Source organism: Choloepus didactylus, chromosome 16 (genome assembly GCF_015220235.1).
Source record: "Choloepus didactylus isolate mChoDid1 chromosome 16, mChoDid1.pri, whole genome shotgun sequence".
Classification (NCBI taxonomy): Eukaryota; Metazoa; Chordata; class Mammalia; order Pilosa; family Megalonychidae; genus Choloepus; species Choloepus didactylus.
The window spans coordinates 18549975-18570034 of NC_051322.1; the positions used below are offsets into that span (position 1 = coordinate 18549975).

The 20060-nt window shown below is 35.0% G+C and overlaps 1 protein-coding gene across 3 annotated transcripts in view; it reads left to right on the forward strand.

The window, feature by feature from the left end:
• Positions 1-20060, forward strand: part of LOC119511112 (GPI ethanolamine phosphate transferase 1) — a 146773-nt gene that overhangs the window by 96153 nt on the left and 30560 nt on the right. For 2 of the 3 annotated variants that reach the window (XM_037805543.1, XM_037805541.1), the window contains 5 exons: positions 3794-3896; positions 6114-6200; positions 9001-9056; positions 9380-9455; positions 11651-11724. In XM_037805543.1, the coding sequence (XP_037661471.1) occupies positions 3794-3896; positions 6114-6200; positions 9001-9056; positions 9380-9455; positions 11651-11724 (396 nt within the window). The remainder of the gene's footprint in view (positions 1-3793; positions 3897-6113; positions 6201-9000; positions 9057-9379; positions 9456-11650; positions 11725-20060) is intronic. The other variant, XM_037805542.1, reaches the window with a different exon arrangement.

A 20060-nucleotide genomic window follows, 5' to 3' on the forward strand; every position in this document is an offset into this window, starting at 1 on the left:
GTATATTATTCAACATCAGAAAGTATATTTAGCTTCACAAAAAAATTCAACAGGGTAACTTTAAATAGCATAGTCAAATTATTTCATTTAGTATATTCTTTCAGTGTCATATCAGTTTTGCAAACCATAGTCCACCTCTTTTGGTTCAGCATCACTATGTTGGATGACCTGGAAAGATGTCTATGTAAATTAGGGAATATGCAGTTTTATTATTTTATAGAAATACAGTAACAATAATCCTAAATTCTATCAATGCATCCTTGATTTAATGAATAAAGAAGATTCGTTTTTTTAGGCAGCACTTAATTATTTTTATGCAAATTGAAGCTATTATAATACTTGAAAATAGTTTGTTCTCTTAAGTTGGTTAGACATTTTCCTCTGAAATTTTGTTTACATTATCCATTTGCTTAACAAACTTTAATACAAAGCTAAACACTTTTTTGTCTTTATTCAATTTACACAGAGACCAAATTAGCAGATCCTAATTTAGCAAGGTTCTCAGAGCCCATTATGGCATTCTGTTTGATACAGATGATCTTCAATATTGACAGATTCTATGTTTGTGAATTCTCCTACTTGCTGAAATTTATTTGTAACTCCAAAATCAATACTCGTAGCACTTTTGCAGTCATCTGTGGACATGTGAAGATTGATAGAAAAAACATTTGAGTCACTCAACATGCACATTCCTAGCTGAGGTCAAACAAAGCTGTGCTGTGCCTTCTTGTTTCAGTAGGAATACTATTAACAAATGGTATATTACCATTATATTACCATAACAAATTGGTATATTGATGTTATATTTAGTGCCACTTTTTTGTATTTTTCTGCTTTTTGATAGTGATTTACTGTTTAAATGGTCCCTAAGTGTAGTGCTGAAGTGCTATCTAGTGTTCTAAACTCGAGAAGGTTGTGATGTGCTTTACAGAGAAAATAAGTCTGTTAGATAAGCTCTGTTCAGGCCTGAGTAATAGTGTTGTTAGCTGTGAGTTCAATGTTCATGAATCAACAATACATATTAAATGAGGTATCTATAAACAAAACACACCTAAAACAAGATTATTTATTGATGGGTTGATGAAAATGTTGTGGCCAGAGTCTCACAGGGACCCAACCCAGTATTTCCCCTAGAAGCAGTGGTTCAGCATTTGCTAATTCAGTGTTTGTGGTGACATTCTAGAGCATAATTTCTCCTAATAAAGAGAATTGACTGTATTTCAGTTTATTAATTCAAATATGCACACTTTATACAACGTATTTATTGTCTTAAAAAATAAAGTCCCAAAGATCTGTTTGTCTACATTTTACAAAAGAAAGTGACCACAGTTTATAGATTTTTGAAAGGGAATAAATCTATAGCATTATTTGTAGTGCTATGGAATTTGTGTTTTTAGGATAAGTTCATTTGTGATTGCAAATATTTTATAAATCATGATCCCATTTTGCTCAGAGTATACTTTCTTGATTCAATTAATCAACAATTGTTTTTCCTTTAACACCTGCAATGTCCTAAGCACCACGCAGGCATCCAGATAGTACTACAGATGTGTAATGGAGTTGTAAGTTGCTGTAAAATAAGGATTATATTTTACAATGTTAGACAATTACAAAATGGAATAATTTAGTTATTGTGAGTTAATTAAGTTGTGAATTATATGATATAAAGAATGAGTAGAGAACTGAGTAGGGGAGCTGGCTTGGTGCCATCAAGGACATGCATAGAACTGGAACAAAGTTTTAAAGAATGATGAGGATATAGACATTCTAAATCTTTATTTTTCAATTTTTTTATCATTGTAAAAATAATAGAAATGCATTTTGAAAAGTTGTACAAGGGGGAAAAATCAGATATTAATCTACCCCTCCTGTTGATGTTCTGGTATATTTCCTCAGTCTTAGCTTTTTTTTTTTTTTTTTTTAAATAGTATTAATCATAGTGCATGCACTATTTTATATCTTTTTTTCTGCTTAACATAGTTTCAGAAGCATTTTCTAGGTGGCTTATAGGCCTCTTAACCATCATTGTAATTGATACTTAATATTTCATGATGTGGATGCACCCTGATTTACTTAGTTCTTCCTCTATATTTGATGATTTAATTTACTTCCACTTTTTAATAACATAAATTGTATTTTGATTTGTATTTTCATGCATAAGCTTTTTGCATGGTTTAGATTTTTTCCTTTGTTTACTTCTCAGATGTAGTATAAATGGGCTAAAGGGTATGAACATTTTATTTTACATTTATTTTTCTGAAGAACAGTGCCGATTTAGAGTATCTAGCAGATTGGTCCTATTTCATCATATCCTTAACAGTATGGTATTTCATTTTTAAATAAGAATATCAAATACTCTTTTAACAGATCAAAAATGGTACTACTTTGTACAGTTTTCCATGCTTGATTTACTAATGATATTTTCTCATGTATGTGTTGACTATATCTTTGGGCATTCTAAATCTTACAGAATGGTTTGTGTATGCTTTCTTCAACCAAATGTTTCCTTCTGCTTTCTGTTTTAGTGTTATGATCTGAGGTAGAGTTTAAAGCATTTTGTTTCTTTTATGTTCTCATGTTTAGGAAACATGTCGTATGGTGTAGAGTTCAATAGTTGATAAAGTTAAAAGAGCAGTACCTTTTTGTTTGTTTTGTTTTGTAATTTCCAGCTAGTAATTCATTCAACAAATAATTATTTTGATCTGGGCATGCAGTAGTGACAAGACAGACACAGACTATTGTCAAAGATTTTACAAACTAGTGGGGAATGCACATAAGTAAACATGATTAAAACATAGTGTGATAAGTACTGTAGTGGAGTATTTAGAGATTACAAAGGTGGAACGCTTATCCCAAACTGATGTGGAAAGGGATTAGAAAAAGGCTTGCCACTGTTACCTCATGAGCATTCCTCCTTTGCTTTTATGTCCATATTAAACTTCAGTCAGCCTATAAGTATATCTACCATACATTATCTAATCACTTCCCTGTACATATGTAGGTTGTTTCCTGTTTCTTCTTTCTGTAAACAATATTGCAATAAACATCTTAGTGTAGAATCATAGTGCATGTGTCTGATTATCTTCTCAGTGTAAATTCCTAGAAATGGCATTATTGTTTCATAGTATAGGAATATTTTTTAAGATACTTGATACATAGTATTGGATTGCTTTTCAGAAAGTGTATAATCTTGTATAGAGAGTATGAATGTGTCTTTTTCATCTCATTCTTGTCAACGAGTATTTTTTCTGTATTGGCAAATATGGTAAGTGAATACGGCATCTCTCACTATTGTTTTAATTTCCATCTCAATTATCAATAAGGTCAAATTTATTCTCATATGTTTATTGACCTTTTTTTTCCTTTTAAGAGGTTTGTGTTCCTGTATTCTAGCAATTTTTTAAAATCTTAGATGTTCACCTTGCTCTTCTTCCACTTATATTAACAATTTTAACTCATGGATTGTCTTTTTTACCTTGTTTTAATGTTTTCTTTATTCTTTGTGCATATATGACATTTATTTTATGAGTGATTTGTAGTCCTACTGTTTTAAATATGAAATGATCTCAAGATTTATTAAGTTTCAAATGATCATATTGAAGTTGAAATTTAGATGTTAATTTCCTTGTCTACTTTTTTCTTCTGGAAAGCATAAAGAAAATTTAAATTTTGTGATATTGTGATGTATAAGTTATCAAGGTTATTATAATTTTGAAAAAGATGTCTTACTATAAATTTCCAGTTTTATTCATTTAATATTGTTTTCTTTTCATTTTCCCCCATCCCTCCTTAGGTATGAAGCTCTCTTTCCATTAGTACTGTCATGCTTGATGTTTGCCTGGATACACATGGAACAAGAAATCCTACAACAATCTAACATTTCCTTTAAACAGAAGGTAGTGTGTCAAAATCATTTTCTCATTTGCTTAAGAATATTACAATTTTCTCTATTCTGTAAGGAACTTATAATGTTTTTTTCATCAGAAATTGTTTCTACTTAAAATTTTATAGTGTCCAAAGAATTTTAGTAAATTTTATTTGATATAGATAAAATTAAGCTAGAAAATTGATTTGTAAGGAAAATTTTCACTTACAACAGAAAAGCACTATTTTATTGTTTTATAGGCAATATATAGGTTGAGCTTTTCTTAGTAATCACTTGAGAGAGCCAATGTTCGTCAATATAAGAGAAGGAATAGTGAAGGCCTGCTCTTTATCTTATTTTCCTGTATTTTCACATCGAATTTTGCCTTCTGTATTAGTTAGGGTTCTCTTGGGAAACAGAATCAATGAGAGATGTCTCTGATTATCAAATTGTAAAAGTGACTCACGCAACTGTGGGTATGCACGAGTCCGAATTCTGCAGAGCCGTCAACAAACTGTCAACTCCAAGGAAGATGTCCGATGAACTCCTTGGGAAACGAATCGACAACTTCGACAAACTCCTCAGGAAATGAACTGGGATCTTCGAGGAACGTGCTCGATGAACTCCTCAGGAAACGAACCGGCAACTTCGACGAGCTCCCCAGGAAATGCTTCACTGGGCAGCCGAAGAAGAAGTGAAAGTTCTCTAACTCTCCAGCTTATAAGCCTTCAATTGATCACCTGGACCAAATCCAGCCAATTGCATTCTCTTGTTGTGGAAGGCACACCCCTTGATGAGTCATCAGTCAGCCGCAGTCAATTGACTGATGATCCAATAAACCAGCCCGTTGGTTTATTAACCAGCCTCAAATATCTTCACAGCAATCATCAGGCCAGTGCCTGCTTGACCAGACGTCTGGGTCACCTAGCCAAGTTGACACATGAACCCAACCATCACACCTTCCTTCCATTTATTTTAGACAGAAAGATAGTCATGTTGCCATAAATCAATTTATGAATTTGATCTTAAGGTAACATATAATTTTCCAGTGATGTTTTTCTCTTTCTAGTCATCCTAATCCAAAATGCTTATTCTGTCACTCTAGGGATTGTGGCCTTGGACCACATTATAGACTGTCTTTTCAACACAGTGTACTCTGAATTGGTTATAAAGCAGCCAAAATTTAAGGATAACTGCATCATGCTGAGCTAGGAAGTTAAATTGATGTCTTTTGCCATTTTTTTTTAACTCTAGATAATTTTAGGTAATTGGTGATAGAATATTTATAGTTTTACTGAAGTGAGATAACATGAATAACTGTCATAGTTGATCTGTCCTTAACTGATTCAAGTTGAGTTCACAGAGTAATTGACAATTTAGAAAATTTAATTTCAATAAATTTTATTGAGGTGTATTGAATAATTACTGTATTTTTTTTTTTTTTAACTTTGAGCCCTAAAATATTGAAACAATATGTGAAAAGCAGGGTTGATCAGATTCAAGTAAATGGTCAGGTAGCAGGTTAACTGAGGTTCATTGTATTACTTTTTAAATTCTATATCTTAATTGATAGCAAATCTAACTTTGGGTATAAAAAGCAGTGAAGCATCCCAACAGCTTTCTGGACAATTACTTAGGAGGTAGGGAATGGGGAAAGTCTTCCTTTAAACTCATCTATGATTTTTCTCTTTTTTGGTGGGAGAGTTACGCAAACAGTGCACCCGTCTTGTTTGGATTGAGTGACTTTCCATTTTACCAAAGACAGAAATATTTTCCTTTTTTGTAGCAAGAAAATAATTTTCTTGTAAATAGGATTAATAGAAGAACAGCGAAACAGAGAAATATTTTATTTTACTTTGCTTTTTTATTTTACTATGCCTTTTAATACCATACCGTACCTGGTTTTGAGAAGATCACAACACTGAGAAAACATAGTCTTTGAAAAGGGAAGAATTATATAGGGGTTTAAAAGAGAAGCCTTTATATAGAAAAAGAAAAAGCCCAATTCTCACTTTTATTTCACATATGGCAATGCTCCAACAACTATATTCAGTATATCATTAACAGTGTATTTTACCTTTCTGCTGATTTTATTAAGGTGCAGTTAAGCCATAGGAAAAGATTTGTTGTTGATTCATTTGTCAGCGTGGACTATGTTTCTAGCTATTGTAACTTCAACTGTAAGTTTTCCTTTGCATGTAGAAGTAAGCCAACTGTTTTGTGTTAATATTTTTCTTTTCTTCTCCAGCTCACCAGTATCACATTTTCCTGTAATTCTGATATAACACAATTTCGACAGCTCTATCTGGATGACATCCGAAGGGCCTTTTTCTTTGTATCCTTTGTTTGGACTTTTGTTTTAAGGAGCTGTAACATCCCATTTAATAGAGTAAGAAGATGTGGAAGGTTTTTTCTACCTGTCCCTTAATAGTGACATTACCTCAGAGGTCATTTAACCTCTATCAACCCTAGTTTTCCTATATATTCACATTTTAAAAAAATTTTTAAACTGTATAAAAATATAAAGAATGATATAACAAATGTGTGTATGTGTATGTGTGTGTGTGTGTGTGTGTGTGTGTGTGTGTGTGTGTGTGTGTGTGTATTCCTACCATCCAGGATATCAACAGTAACATTTTATCACAAATGCATACATTTTAAAAATTAAAATATTACAACTAAAGCTAAAGTCTCCTCTCAGTCCCAATTTCAAAATAATTTCTCCTCCACCCCGAAGCAGCCACTATTATGAGTTTAGTTTTTATCTTCTTATCTGTTTTTTAAATACTATACACATGTTATATAATATCTATCTCGCAAAGTTTTGGGATGATATTGATGTTGCTATTGTTAGGATTTTTATTATTAAAAGCTTGAACAACAACATGTCAGAATCAAGTCTCACCTTGGGAAGGCTGGCTGACTGGCTTCAAGAAGCTCAGAGGAAGGCATTTCCTTGAATTTACCATGATATAGGGGTCTGGGCCTTTCAGGTTAGAAAATAAATGTTCTCATTCTCACTTCTCAACCTCCTGCTTCCACTCTCAATTTTGAATTCTCCTTCTCTCTTTACAGGCTCCTTCTCCTCAAACACTTCTCCGTTTGGATCCACATCCCCCTAAATTGTAATTTCATCTCATCCTTTCTGTTTACTACCAAGCTTCTTGAAAGAAGAGTCTACAGTTGCTGCCACTATTTCTTCCTGGTTTTTCTACTCTCTCCACAAGCCTAGAACAATGCTTGGCACATAGTAGTGCTCTATGAATATTTATTTGAATGTCTCTGATGAAGCTTCTTTCTCAGTGGTCTCTGGGGGCTTCCTGATAACACAGTCTAATCTATTCAGTTTACTTGATTGCTTTGTAGCATTTGACTCTTAATTTCCCTCTTGCTTCTCCCTTGACTTCTGGGGCACTGTACGGGTTCTCTTCATAGCTTTTATATCACCTCTATTCTCTTTCACTAAAACCTCTTCTTTTGCCTAGTCTTGAACCATATGTTTTTCTCTAAGCTCTGTCCTTAACCTTCTCCTCTTCTTGGGCCTGGGTAATCTCATCCTTTCCTATAGCTTTGACTGATACCGCCATGCTGACAACTCTGAAATGTACTTCTCCAGTCTTGATCCCTCTCCTGACCTCAAGAGCCAGATGTCCATTTTCTTTTGGGCATCACCAAATGTATGTCCCAAATTGACTAAGAACTTCCCGCCCCCCTCCGAATTTATTTTCTCTAGCAGGCCTCACCTCATTTAATGGTATCACCATAGTCTTAACCACCCAGGCCATCCAAACTTGTCATATTTAACTGATCCTTGTCCAGTTCTAAAGTCCCTGTCTCCCCTTATTTTCCACTTCTACTCCCACTGCACCAGTTCAGACTTCCCTTACTTTTAACATGGATGACTGAAATAGCTTCATAATTAGATTTCCTGCCTCCAATTATTTGTCTCCCTGATCCAAATATCACACCTTCACTGCTATTTACTTACTATGTCACTCACCTAAAATGTTTGCCAGTTCTTCATTGTCTGCACAATACAGTCTGAGGCTTTTTATTAATATGCCACCAATCTATATTTCTTGCTTTATCTTTCCCTGTATACTTCTCTAAACCCTGATCTTCAGTCACACCTATTTACACTTCCTTGGCTATATTATTTGTTTTTCCTGGTATCCTTGGTTTAAATGCTTCTCATCTACTTCTCTATGTCATAATCTTTGTCACCATGTGAGCACTTTGAGACATTTATTTGTATTTATGTTGTTAGTGCTGACTTCTGTCTCTGACATATACTAGACAATAAATGTTGGTTAGTTAGTGGATTGGTTGAATGTATGGATCTACGAATACATTTAAGACCCAGCTATCAACTCAAATGCCACTTTTTCACTGAAAGTTTTCATGAGTCATACTTCTTTGTTGTTTCTATTCTACTCTTTTGCATGTCTATAATAATGAAATAGCTAACATTTATTGAGCCCTTTCAATGGGTGGGACACTATTTTAAGTACTTTACTAGCAGTAAATTCTTCGACACCAATAGGATTAGTATCTACTTTTTGTTACTGCACAAATGTAAGTTTAAGAAATGTCCAAAAATATTCATTTTCTCATGTCTCATTCTCTATCTGATTTCTTTCTGAACCTTCCAAAGAGCCTAATACGTGGTTTACATGTAGTGGGTACAGAGTAAGCTTATATGAACTGAACTTATTTTTCAGCTAAAAACTATCACATGCAATAGGGCCACATTCTCCTTTTGAAAAGATCTCTAGCAGCCAGCTACAGTATTCTAACTGTACTCTGCAGTAGTCTGATTCACTCCTATTACAGTAGTCTAACTCCCCCAAGTTAGAGAAGAGAAAAATAGTAACCTTCCCAAGATTAATATTAACTATATAAGGATTGGCCTCCCATGCCTCATTGTTCCAGTACATTGCTTCTTCATGCTGGTTCTTTCAAAGTGCATCCACAAGGAGATACAATGGAACATTCATTTAAAACAAATTTAAGATCAAAAGTAAAGATAAAAAATCAAATTATCCTCATGGTGGAATTGGCATATCTTTTTTAAATGAGAAAGAAATTTATTAATGAATTTTTGCACATTTTGGCATTTCCTTAACTCCATTTAGGTTTTCTTCTTAGTGACAGCATTTTTTGGAACTGGAAATATAGCTTCTATTAACAGGTAATTTTAAATGAGAACAGTGTGTATGTGTGTGTGTGTGTGTGTGTGTGTGTATAGCCAAAAAATAATGCAAATTAAATCTCAATACCTTTTCTTCTGTACCTTGTTTTGTACGGTGAAAAATATATTTTGGAGATTATGTATTGGCACATACAGATCTACTTCATTCTTTTGGTGGTTCATAATATTCCTTGATAAAATGTATGCTTATGTTTTAGTAAGATTAGATTTCAGAAAATTAGTGTAACATCGTTTTTAGCACAACATTCTTTTAAAGCTAAAGTGAATTCTAAATCCTTTTTCTTTTTGTTATGATTCCTTAGCTTTGAGCCTACCTCTGTCTCTTGCTTTCTGACTGTGTTCAGTCCTTTTATGATGGGAGCTCTCATGATGTGGAAGGTTAGTTTTCTTACTATTTTTATTAAGCTATTGAGTGATTAAGACTATGGACTCATAATGTTAACATTATGTAGCATTATGTGACTTGAGATTATAAACTCATTGTGACAGAATTAAATAGCATTGGAAAAGAAGATACCTCCTCAGACTTGGCATAGATACCTCTGCTGGACTGGAGTTAGCACCCTCTAGCTCTTACTCCAAAATATACTTAATCCTTTTGCTCTGCTCTTAAGCCCATTTGAGTGCAAAAGAGTAAGGATTCATGTTCATCCTGGAATGTCCCATAGAAGGTGATTTAAAGCCTGTGGGGAAACTGTGGTCAACACTGTAGTGCTCCTAAGGATTCTAAGGCTCCCTGAACCTGGGTGCCCACCCACCAGGCTGCCAACCTGTGATAAGCTCACATCTCTTCTCATAATCTACCTGCCTAGAATAGATTCATTCATTCAGCATATGTTATTGAGGGCGTGCATTCAGTTATATGCCAGGCACCCTGCTGGGTATTGGGGATACGACTGTGATAATGACACTTTCTCTTCTTTCCACCTGCTCAGACTTTGGTGGAATGTAATTCATATTCTTCCCCTTCTTCCCTGGTCATCATTGATCTTATTCCTCCCACCTGTTTCACCCCATAGAGAAATAAGGTCCACCATCAGGCCTGGCACATTTAATGTAGTTAGTATATATTTGTTAAATAAAGTAACTAATTCCTGCCTTAAAATCTGATAACCTGTTCAGATCACACAAGTAATTATTGTTAGAGTATATCTTCTCTTATAAGGTTTATATCTACTTTTTGTTACTGATTTAATATAAGTTTAAGAAATGTTAAAAAAGATGTTCAACATTTTCTCCTGTCCCATTCTTTATTGAATTATTTTAAAACATGTTATTGATTCCATAATTTTAATTCACAGTTTTAAGTAGTATTAGTTCATTTCAGTCTATAAAGACATATAAATACCAGAAGGGAAAAAAAATGAAAGAAAAACAAAAGCTTTAATTGGAATACTAGAGCCAGACACAAAAGGACAAATATTGTAGGATTCCACTTATAAGAACTATCCACAAGAAGCAAATTAATGGAGAGAGGAAGTAGACTAGAGGTTATCAGGGGCTGGGGGGAAGGAGAATGGGGAATTATTGTTTAAAGAGTACAGAGTTTCTTTTTGGGGTGATGAAAAAGTTTTGTTAATGGATGATGGTGATGGTCACACAACATCGTAGATGTAGTCGTGCCATTGAATTGTACACTTAAAAATGGTTGAATGGAAAATTTTCATATTTGTATATAAATATATATGTTACCACAATTAAAAGTTATTAAATTTTAAAAAAATTAGAATACTAGATCTTTAATCTCCAGCAGAGTTCATTGAGCTTTAGTGACATAATGTGCTTGATGGCTTTTGTTCACTGAAATGTCCGCAAGTAAAGGTCCCCCAGAACTTTATTTTATTTATGTATCTTTAACTTGAAAAAAGATTATCATGCAGCCTTGAATATCAATTCTTTTCCACATCTCCCCTGCCTCCTTTTTTGAAACATCAAGTATGTGTGTGTGTGTGTGTGTGTGTGTGTGTGTTTTAATTGGTCATTGGAAAGCAGTACTTCAAAATATTAAAATATTCTGGATTATGGATTTTCAGCCAATTTAAATTTTATTATTCCTTCCTCTATTTTTTTGAAATTTTTTAGTGAGTTTGAATTTTATAATTAGAAGTAAATTAGTATTTAAAAAAAAACCAGTAATAAAGCAATTGAATCGTGTTTATAGTGTTACAATATCAATAACCAGATGGGTTCAGGGTTTTGTGAATCAAATTATCAGTCTACATAATTTGGATATTCTGTGCCTTTTACACCCTTTTGGAATCATTTGAACATTTTCATTAATTATTAGAATGAGTTAAATAGAACAAAAATTTGTAATCAGCTTTTATTTAGAATGTGTGTTTGCTATCCTTTATCCTGCATATGTTGTTAGTGTGGATTTTTTAAATCAGTTTCTTCACTCTTCTGTATGTCATTGCTATAATGCTTTTACTTCAGGATTTTCTCTTCACTAGTATATATAAAAGTCATTTGTGAAATTGAAAGTATTTCTATAAGCAGAAATAGTATTTGTTTCAAAAAGTGTTTCAAATGCTTCTATTGCCCATGGCATCATCTGTCATTCTTTTAAACAGATTTTAATCCCATTTGTTCTTGTGATGTGTGCTTTTGAAGCAGTTCAGTTAACTACCCAGTTATCCTCAAAAAGGTAAGATGAATGTTTAAGAAGCCTCTGATTTGCCCATTTTTATGAAATGGGAGTAAATATTTTTAGGTATTTCATGTGATTGCTATTAAGTCATTGTAACAGATTGTTTATTACAAAATGAAAAAATGTTTCACTCTCTTAGAGTTCAGTTGTCATTAGGTGAAATTAGCTGATTAGGACCTCTAGCAGAATAGTTTGCTTTCTCAGCAATAAAATGTTATTAGAATGTTATTCAAGCTAGTGGAGAGCTACCCTAGAAAACAGTCAAACGTAAATTTTAAATCATTATGGTTAATGACTTGTTTGATTTAGTTATAACTGTGCCTACAAAAACAAGGGATAGCATTCTAGTTTCTTTTGGCTTATTTCTTAAATATGTATTAAACATATGTGCTAACATTGTTCTATTTTACATGGTTTGAAACTACTTTTCTAAAGTTTATTTAACATAGTATGTCAGTCTTAGTTTCTACACATATGACAAGTAGAGTTGGAAGTATTCTTTCTGAGTTTTGAAGAATTTCTAGAATAATCAGGACTCTGGAAGAGAAGCTGTCAACTCAACTACTTGCTTTTTTTAACCAGTGAAATTGCCTCATCAGCACAGGACTGATCAGCCTGCCAGAAAGACACTTAAGATAAATATGAAGCTTCTTAGCAGTTTTGTTTTTCTTGAATCAAACCAGCATATTCAATGCTGAAAGAAAATACTAATATTAGCATAAATTTGCATATTCTTCTTGATGAGTTTAAGCTAGAACTGGATCCAGCATATTGTTATGCATGTGCATAATAAAAAATTGTTTTCCTTCTACTGTTTAAGAATAGTAGAAATCTCATTTCTAGTTTAAGTTCGTGTATTTTGCAGAATATTTACATGAATTTAACATTAAAGCATTTAGGCCTTGTCCACATCATGTGAAAGGTATCTTCCTTCCTCTTACTTACTTAGGTTCAATAAAAAACTGGTGAATGACATGCAATTTGCCACATCTCTGTTAGTGGATATATTTTCTAGAAGGGATTTTAATTAAAGTTTAAATAAGAAGAACTGTAATACTATCCTGAAACTAGTGATAACACACACACACACACACACACACACACACACACACAAGCAAAAACTAAAAACAGAGAGAGAACTGAGGTACCAAGGTGGCAAAGTTAAAGCTTTAAAAAAAAAGCTTCTCTTCTGACCTCTAAGTCCTTTTAAGTCACACATTTCCCCCTGGATGTCACACTGACTCCTCACATTTAATGTCGCCCACTGAACCCAGGGAGTTCCTTTCTTTCTATTGAAAATTAGCTTCTCATCCTGTTTTCTTTAATCTATCATGCAAACCTAAGTCCATCCATCCCCCACTGCTGGATCCCCTTGCTAAATATCACTGATCTCATCTCTCCTTTCTATTCATATTGCTACGGCTTCATTATTTATGTTGCTAACCATTTTCTTACAGCACAGCTCTTGAAAGGGATTAAATTGGGAATGGGGTTTATACTAATGACTTGCTTGTTGGACCTGCTAACACCAAGGATGAGTTCAATTTGACAGACCAGTGAGATGATTTTAACTGCTCTTCTTCAGATTCATTCCTTAAATATATATTCAACAAAAGTGAAGTTGAAAAGCTGTATTAACATTATTTTATTTTGCATGACTTGAAATTAACTTTTCTAAATGTTAATAATTTATAGTTTTTCACGCTTTATGATGTGTCTCGTCAACAAAGCCTCGTGTATTTTGGATGAAACCCCCTAGAAAGGAGTTATCTGGGCATGAAGATTGCCTAATGTTTGATCTGTTAGAAGTGGCTTTGGCTGTAAGTAATGAAAATCTAATCAGCATTAGCTGAGAGAAATCATTTATGTGTCTCACATAACATGGAGTCTAGAGGTTGGCCCTCCGAGGTGTTTTGATGCCAACAGAACTTCTGTCTGCTCTGCAATTCTTAGGCTTTTATCCCCATGCTTGTCTCTTCAGGCTTCCATGCATCACATCTGCCATCCAAACAGGAAGAAGGGACTAAAGGGGAAAGGGTCAAAGAGGTGCATCAGCAGATTCTCCCTTTTCATCAGGGAAGCAGTGTCTTTCTCAATTGCCCAATCCAGCAGATTTCTGATTAAGTCTTACTGGCCAGAACCCTATATGTTACCCATTCACTCTAAACTGTAAGGCAGCTAGGGAAAAGGAAGTTGTGGATTGAGGAGGGGTGGAGGAACAGCCAACAAACAGTTGAGAAAAGATATTTTGTGACCAGTCCATTTCATAGCATGAGGTGACATGGGTCCATGGAAATCTAGATCACCTTGAGAATGTAACAAAGCATAACACTCTATTGGAAGTAGTTGAATGTAGAAAGAGAAGAAAGTTTTAGGACCCCAAAAGTATTCTCCAACCAACCAAATAAAGACACCTAAAAGGGATGATTTTTCAGTTTTATATTTTATTAAATGCTCAGCTATACCAGAAAGCCATGGCTAAACAGCAGTGAATGAATAAAAAACAAACTTGGGAGGTCATGATGTGATCTAGCAATCAAAAAAACTGTTTTCTTTGTGCCCTGTACTAATTGAGGTGAATATAAGGTGAATTTGTACAATTTTGTTCTCATGGATGGTTTGATCTATAGAGCTATGTTTAAGGATCCAAATTTGAATCAGAATTACCTTAATATCTAGTAACTTTTATTGAGAGAGCATTTTCCAGTGGAAACCCTCTTAAGCCAGCTTAATTTTTAAATTAATTTTATATGAAGTGAAACTGAACTATTTCCAAGTATTTCCATTTTCATTTTTACTTTATTAAAATTGTTTTTATTGAGGTCAATTATCTTTATTTAATTTTTACAAGGAAATTATTTTCATTTATCTATTTTTCTTCTATCTTAAAGGCTATAGATTTTAGCTCCTGCCACTTAAAAAAAAATGGTTATTATTTCCACCAGGTCTGCTTTACCTAGGACAGATATTACAGATCTGATTCTTGTCAAGAAGATTTAATATTCCGTGATACCAAAGGAAGAGGTTCTTAGGTGGTCTTCTGTCTAAAACAAATTTCACAGTGTATAATATTAGCTGTTTCGGCCCAGACCAAGTTCATGAAGAGCACGAGCCGGTGCTATCACAAGACCAAAAAAGACACCAGGCACAGAAGTAGACATGGATTTGTTGGTTGTTAGGACTTATGAACAGGAGAGAGTCTCCGGGGCAGCCGTCTGGAGGGGTAGCACTCCAGAAAGGGGCAGGAGGGAAGGGGCAATATGTATATGATTTTAGAACAAAGACATTCTGTATCGTATGAGGACATTAGGCCTCTAGTATAATTATTAAAGGGGCTTAAGACCTGATGTTTTACTAAGATACAAGCAGTGCTGTTTTATATCCGTGATTACATTCTTCTTCCTCTGGAGAGATTGTTCTCTTTCTTGACCTTTGTCCTGGTTCCGCAGGCTGTGGAAGGAGTGGAGGTATCCTTATATAGATAGTGGTGATGGTGGTGAATACAGAAATACGTGACTATACAGGGAACCATCGGTTGTTTATTTAAGAGGGAATGTATGGTGTGTGAACAAAACTGTCTTAAAAAAAATGGGTAGATGAAGAAACCTTGAGGGCACTATATTGAGTGAAATAAGTCAGACATCATTCTAGTTTGCCAATGCTGCCGGAATGCAAAACACCAGAAATGGATCGGCTTTTATAAAGGGGGTTTATCTGGTTACACAGTTACAGTCTTAAGGCCATAAAGTGTCCAAGGTAAATCATCAACAAACAGGTACCTTCACGGGAGTATGGCCAATGGCGTCCGGAAAACCTCTGTTAGCTGGGAAGGCACATGGCTGGCGTCTGCTCCAAGTTCTGGTTTCAAAACAGCTTTTTCCCAGGGCATTCCTCTCTAGGCTGCAGCTCTTCTTCAAAATATTAATCTCAGTTGCTCTTGGGGCATTTATCCTCTCTTTGCTTCTCTGGAGCAAGAGTCTGCTTTCAGTGGCCATCTTTCAAACTGTCTCTCATCTGTAGCTTCTGTGCGTTCTTCCAAGTGTCCCTCTTGGCTGTAGCAAGCTTGCTCCTTCTGTCTGAGCTTATATAGTGCTCCAGTAATTTAATTCAGACCCACCCTGAATGGGTGGGGCAATACCTCCATGGAAATCATCCAACCAAAGTCATCACCCACAGTTGAGTGGGGCGCATTTCCATGGAAACACTCAAAAAATTACAATCTAATCAACACTGCTACATCTGCCCACACGAGATTACATCAAAGATAATGGCATTTTGGGGGACATGATACATTCAGACTGGCACAAGGACAAATATTGCAGGGCTCACTGATATGAACTAATCATAATATGTAAACTCATAGACATGAAAAATAAGTTACCAGGATATAGAACAAAGCTAAAGAATGGGGAGCGGTTGCTTATTATGAGCAGAATGTTCAACTAGGTTGAACTTAAATGTTTGGAAATGAACAGAGGTGACAGTAAAACATTGTGAGAATAACTAACAGTGCTGAATGGTGTGTGAATGTGGTGGAAAGGGGAAGCTCAAAGTCACGTATGTCACCAGGAGAGTTGGAGGTTAAAATATGGTAATGTATAAAACAGTGAACCTTCTGGTGGACAATGTCTGTGATTAACTGTACAAATATTAGAAATCTCTTTCATGAACCAGAACAAATATATGATGCTATAACTAGAAGTTAATAATAGAGGGGCATATAAGGAAAAAATATACCTATTACAAACTATATGCTACAGTTAGTAGTTTTTTTTACATTCTTTCATCAACAGTAACAAATGTACTATACCAATACTATGAGTCAGCAATGGAGGGGGGTTGGTTAGGGGTATGGGAGGATTTGAGTTTCCTTTTTTTGTGTCTTTATTTCTATTCTGGATTAATGAAAATGTTCTAAAAATTGAAAAAAAATTAATTGTGGTGATGGATGCACAGGTGTATGATGGTACCGTGGGCAATTGATTGTGTACTTCGGATCTTTGGATAATTGTATGGTATGTAAACAATCTCAATTTTAAAAAAAAGTAAAAGCAGGGAGATCAGTTAAGAGACCATTGCACCATAGTGGCTTAGCAGAGGTGGTAAGAAGTGTTCAGTATCAATTGGATAAAAACCTGATAGCCTGCATTTATTTCTTGAATCAAAGAGTATTCCTGGGCAAATTCATAGGCTCAGAAGCTTCAAAACAACCTAAAGATCAAATTACTTCATAAAGTCAACCTACTTTTAATAGAAATGTATCCAGAGCAAGGGGAGTGATAATCTCATCCTACTTTGTGTTAGACCATTATATTGAACAGTGTGTTATATTAATATCTCCTCATTTGAACAATATGCACAACATATTAATAAACAGGGGTCACATTCAAGGAAAGTGATGAAGATTCTTAAGCCTCCTGAGAGTCAGTATAGCTGAGGAAACGAGTGGGAATGATGGTTAGCAGCACAGTCTCTGGGCCCAGACTTGATACGTTAGATGTCTGCCCTCTTATTAGCTATGTGACCTTGGACAACTTGATCTTGTATTCCTCAGTTTCTATAAAATAGTTCAAATAATATAAAGATTTGAAGTTTCAAAACTCAACAGTAAAAACAAACAATTAGAAAATGAACAAAAGACCTGAAAAGGACAATTAAGCTGATGAAAAGACTATCAGATTCCTTAGCCATTAAGGAAATGCATATTAAAATTACAACAAGATACTGCACATCAATTGTAATGATTAAAAACTAAACAAAACAAAACAGACATCACCAAATGCTGGTAATTCTCTGAAATGTTCTTTTATTGTATTTTTTTTTTCATACAGTTGATTTAAAAAAGAAAAAAAAAAGGGGGAAAAAAAAAAGGGAAAAAAAATATGTAGTGCCCCCTTGAGGAGCCTGTGGAGAATGCAAGGGTATTGGCCTACCCCACCTCGATGGTTGCTAACATGACCACAGACATAGGGGACTGGTGGTTTGATGGGTTGAGCCCTCTACCATAGGTTTTACCCTTGGGAAGACGGTTGCTGTAAAGGAAAGGCTAGGCCTCCCTATATTTGTGCCTAAGAGCCTCCTCCCAAATGCCTCTTTGTTGCTCAGATGTGGCCCTCTCTCTCTAGCTAAGCCAACTTGAAAGGTGAAATCACTGCCCTCCCCCCTACGTGGGATCAGACACCCAGGGGAGTGAATCTCCCTGGCAACGTGGAATACGACTCCCGGGGAGGAATGTAGACCTGGCATCGTGGGATGGAGAACATCTTGACCAAAGGGGGGATGTGAAAGGAAATGAAATAAGCTTCAGTGACAGAGAGATTCCTAAAGGAGCCGAGAGGTCACTCTGGTGGGCACTCTTATGCACAATTTAGACAACCCTTTTTAGGTTCTAAAGAATTGGGGTAGCTGGTGGTGGATACCTGAAACTATCAAACTACAACCCAGAACTCATGAATCTTGAAGACAATTGTATAAAAATGTAGCTTATGAGGGGTGACAATTGGATTGGGAAAGCCATAAGGACCACACTCCACTTTGTCTAGTTTATGGATGGATGAGTAGAAAAATAGGGGAAGGAAACAAACAAACAGACATAGGTACCCAGTGTTCTTTTTTACTTTAATTGTTCTTTTTCATTTTAATTATTATTCTTGTTATTTTTGTGTGTGTGCTAATGAAGGTGTCAGGGATTGATTTAGGTGATGAATGTACAACTATGTAATGGTACTGTAAACAATCGAAAGTACGATTTGTTTTGTATGACTGCGTGGTATGTGAATATATCTCAATAAAATGAAGATTTAAAAAAAAAAGCAGAGAAACTGGATCATTCACACACTGATGGTGGAAATGTAAAGTGGTACAACCACTTTGCATGAGTTTGGCAGTTTCTTATTGAAACTAAACATGCAACTGCCTTATGCTCTGGCAGTTGTTACTCTTAGGCATTGTTCCTAGAGAAATGAAGACTTAGGTTTACACAAACACCTGTACATGAATGTTTACAGTAGCTTTATTTGTAGTAGCCACAAACTGGAAACAACCCTGATGTCCTTTGGTGGTTGAATGGTTAAATAAACTATGGTACATTCATACCATGGAGTACTCCTCAGCAATAAAAAAGGATGAACTATTGACATACATGACAACCTGGATGAATCTAGAGAGAATTATGCTGAGTGAAAAAGCCAGTTGCAAAAGGTCACATACTATATGATTCAAACTACATAAAATTCTTGAAATGACAAAAACTGTAGAAATGGAGAACAGAGTAGTGGTTGCCAGAGGTTAGGGATTAGGAGAGGGGATGATGGGAGTAGGGTGGAAGGGGCTATGAAAGGGCGTCTTGAGGGATACTTGTGATGATAGAAATGTTCTATATCTTTACTCTATCAATGTAAATATCCTGGTCGTGATGTTGTGCTGTAGTTTTGCCACATGTTGCCATTGGAGAAAACTGGGTAAAGGATACACAGAATTTCTCTCTGTTTTTTTTCCCCCCTTAAAATTGCATGTGAATGTATAATCATCTCAAAAGAAAATGTTTGTGTAAAAAATAATTATCCTTACCCCTTTTATGCCACTGAAATCAATATTCAAAGTGTTCATTAACATTTTTGAAGTACAACCTGTAACTATGGGGATGGTCATCCATGATAATCTGAAAAGAACTCTTTTGAAAGTAGTATTTTCAGAAACAAAAATACTAATAGCATATTGGGTTATTTGATTATTCTCACTTGGATTTTTTTTTTTTTTAATTCAGTTTTATTGAAATACATTCACACATCATATAATCATCCATGATATGCAATCCACTGTCCACAGTATGATAACATAGTTATGCGTTCATCACCACAATCTATCTCTGAACATTTTCCTTACATCAGAAAGAACCAGAACAAGAATAAAAAATAAAAGTGAAAAAAAAAACACCCAAATCATCCCCCCATCCCACCCCATTTGTCCTTTAGTTTTTATCCCCATTCCTCCACTCATCCATACACTAGATAAAGGGGGTGTGATCCACAAGGTCTTCAAAATCACACTGTCACCCCTTGTAATCTACATTATTATATAATTGTCTTCAGGAGTCCAGGCTGCTGGGTTGGAGTTTGGTAGTGTCAGGTATTTACTTCTAGCTATTCCAATACATTAAAGCCTAAGAGGTGTTATCTATATAGTGCATAAGAATATCCACCAGAGTGACCTCTCGACTTCATTTGGAATCTCTCAGCCACTGAAACCATTTTGTCTCATTTTGCATCCCCCTTTTGGTCAAGAAGATACTCTCAGTCCCACGATGCCGGGTCTACATTCATCCCCGGGAGTCA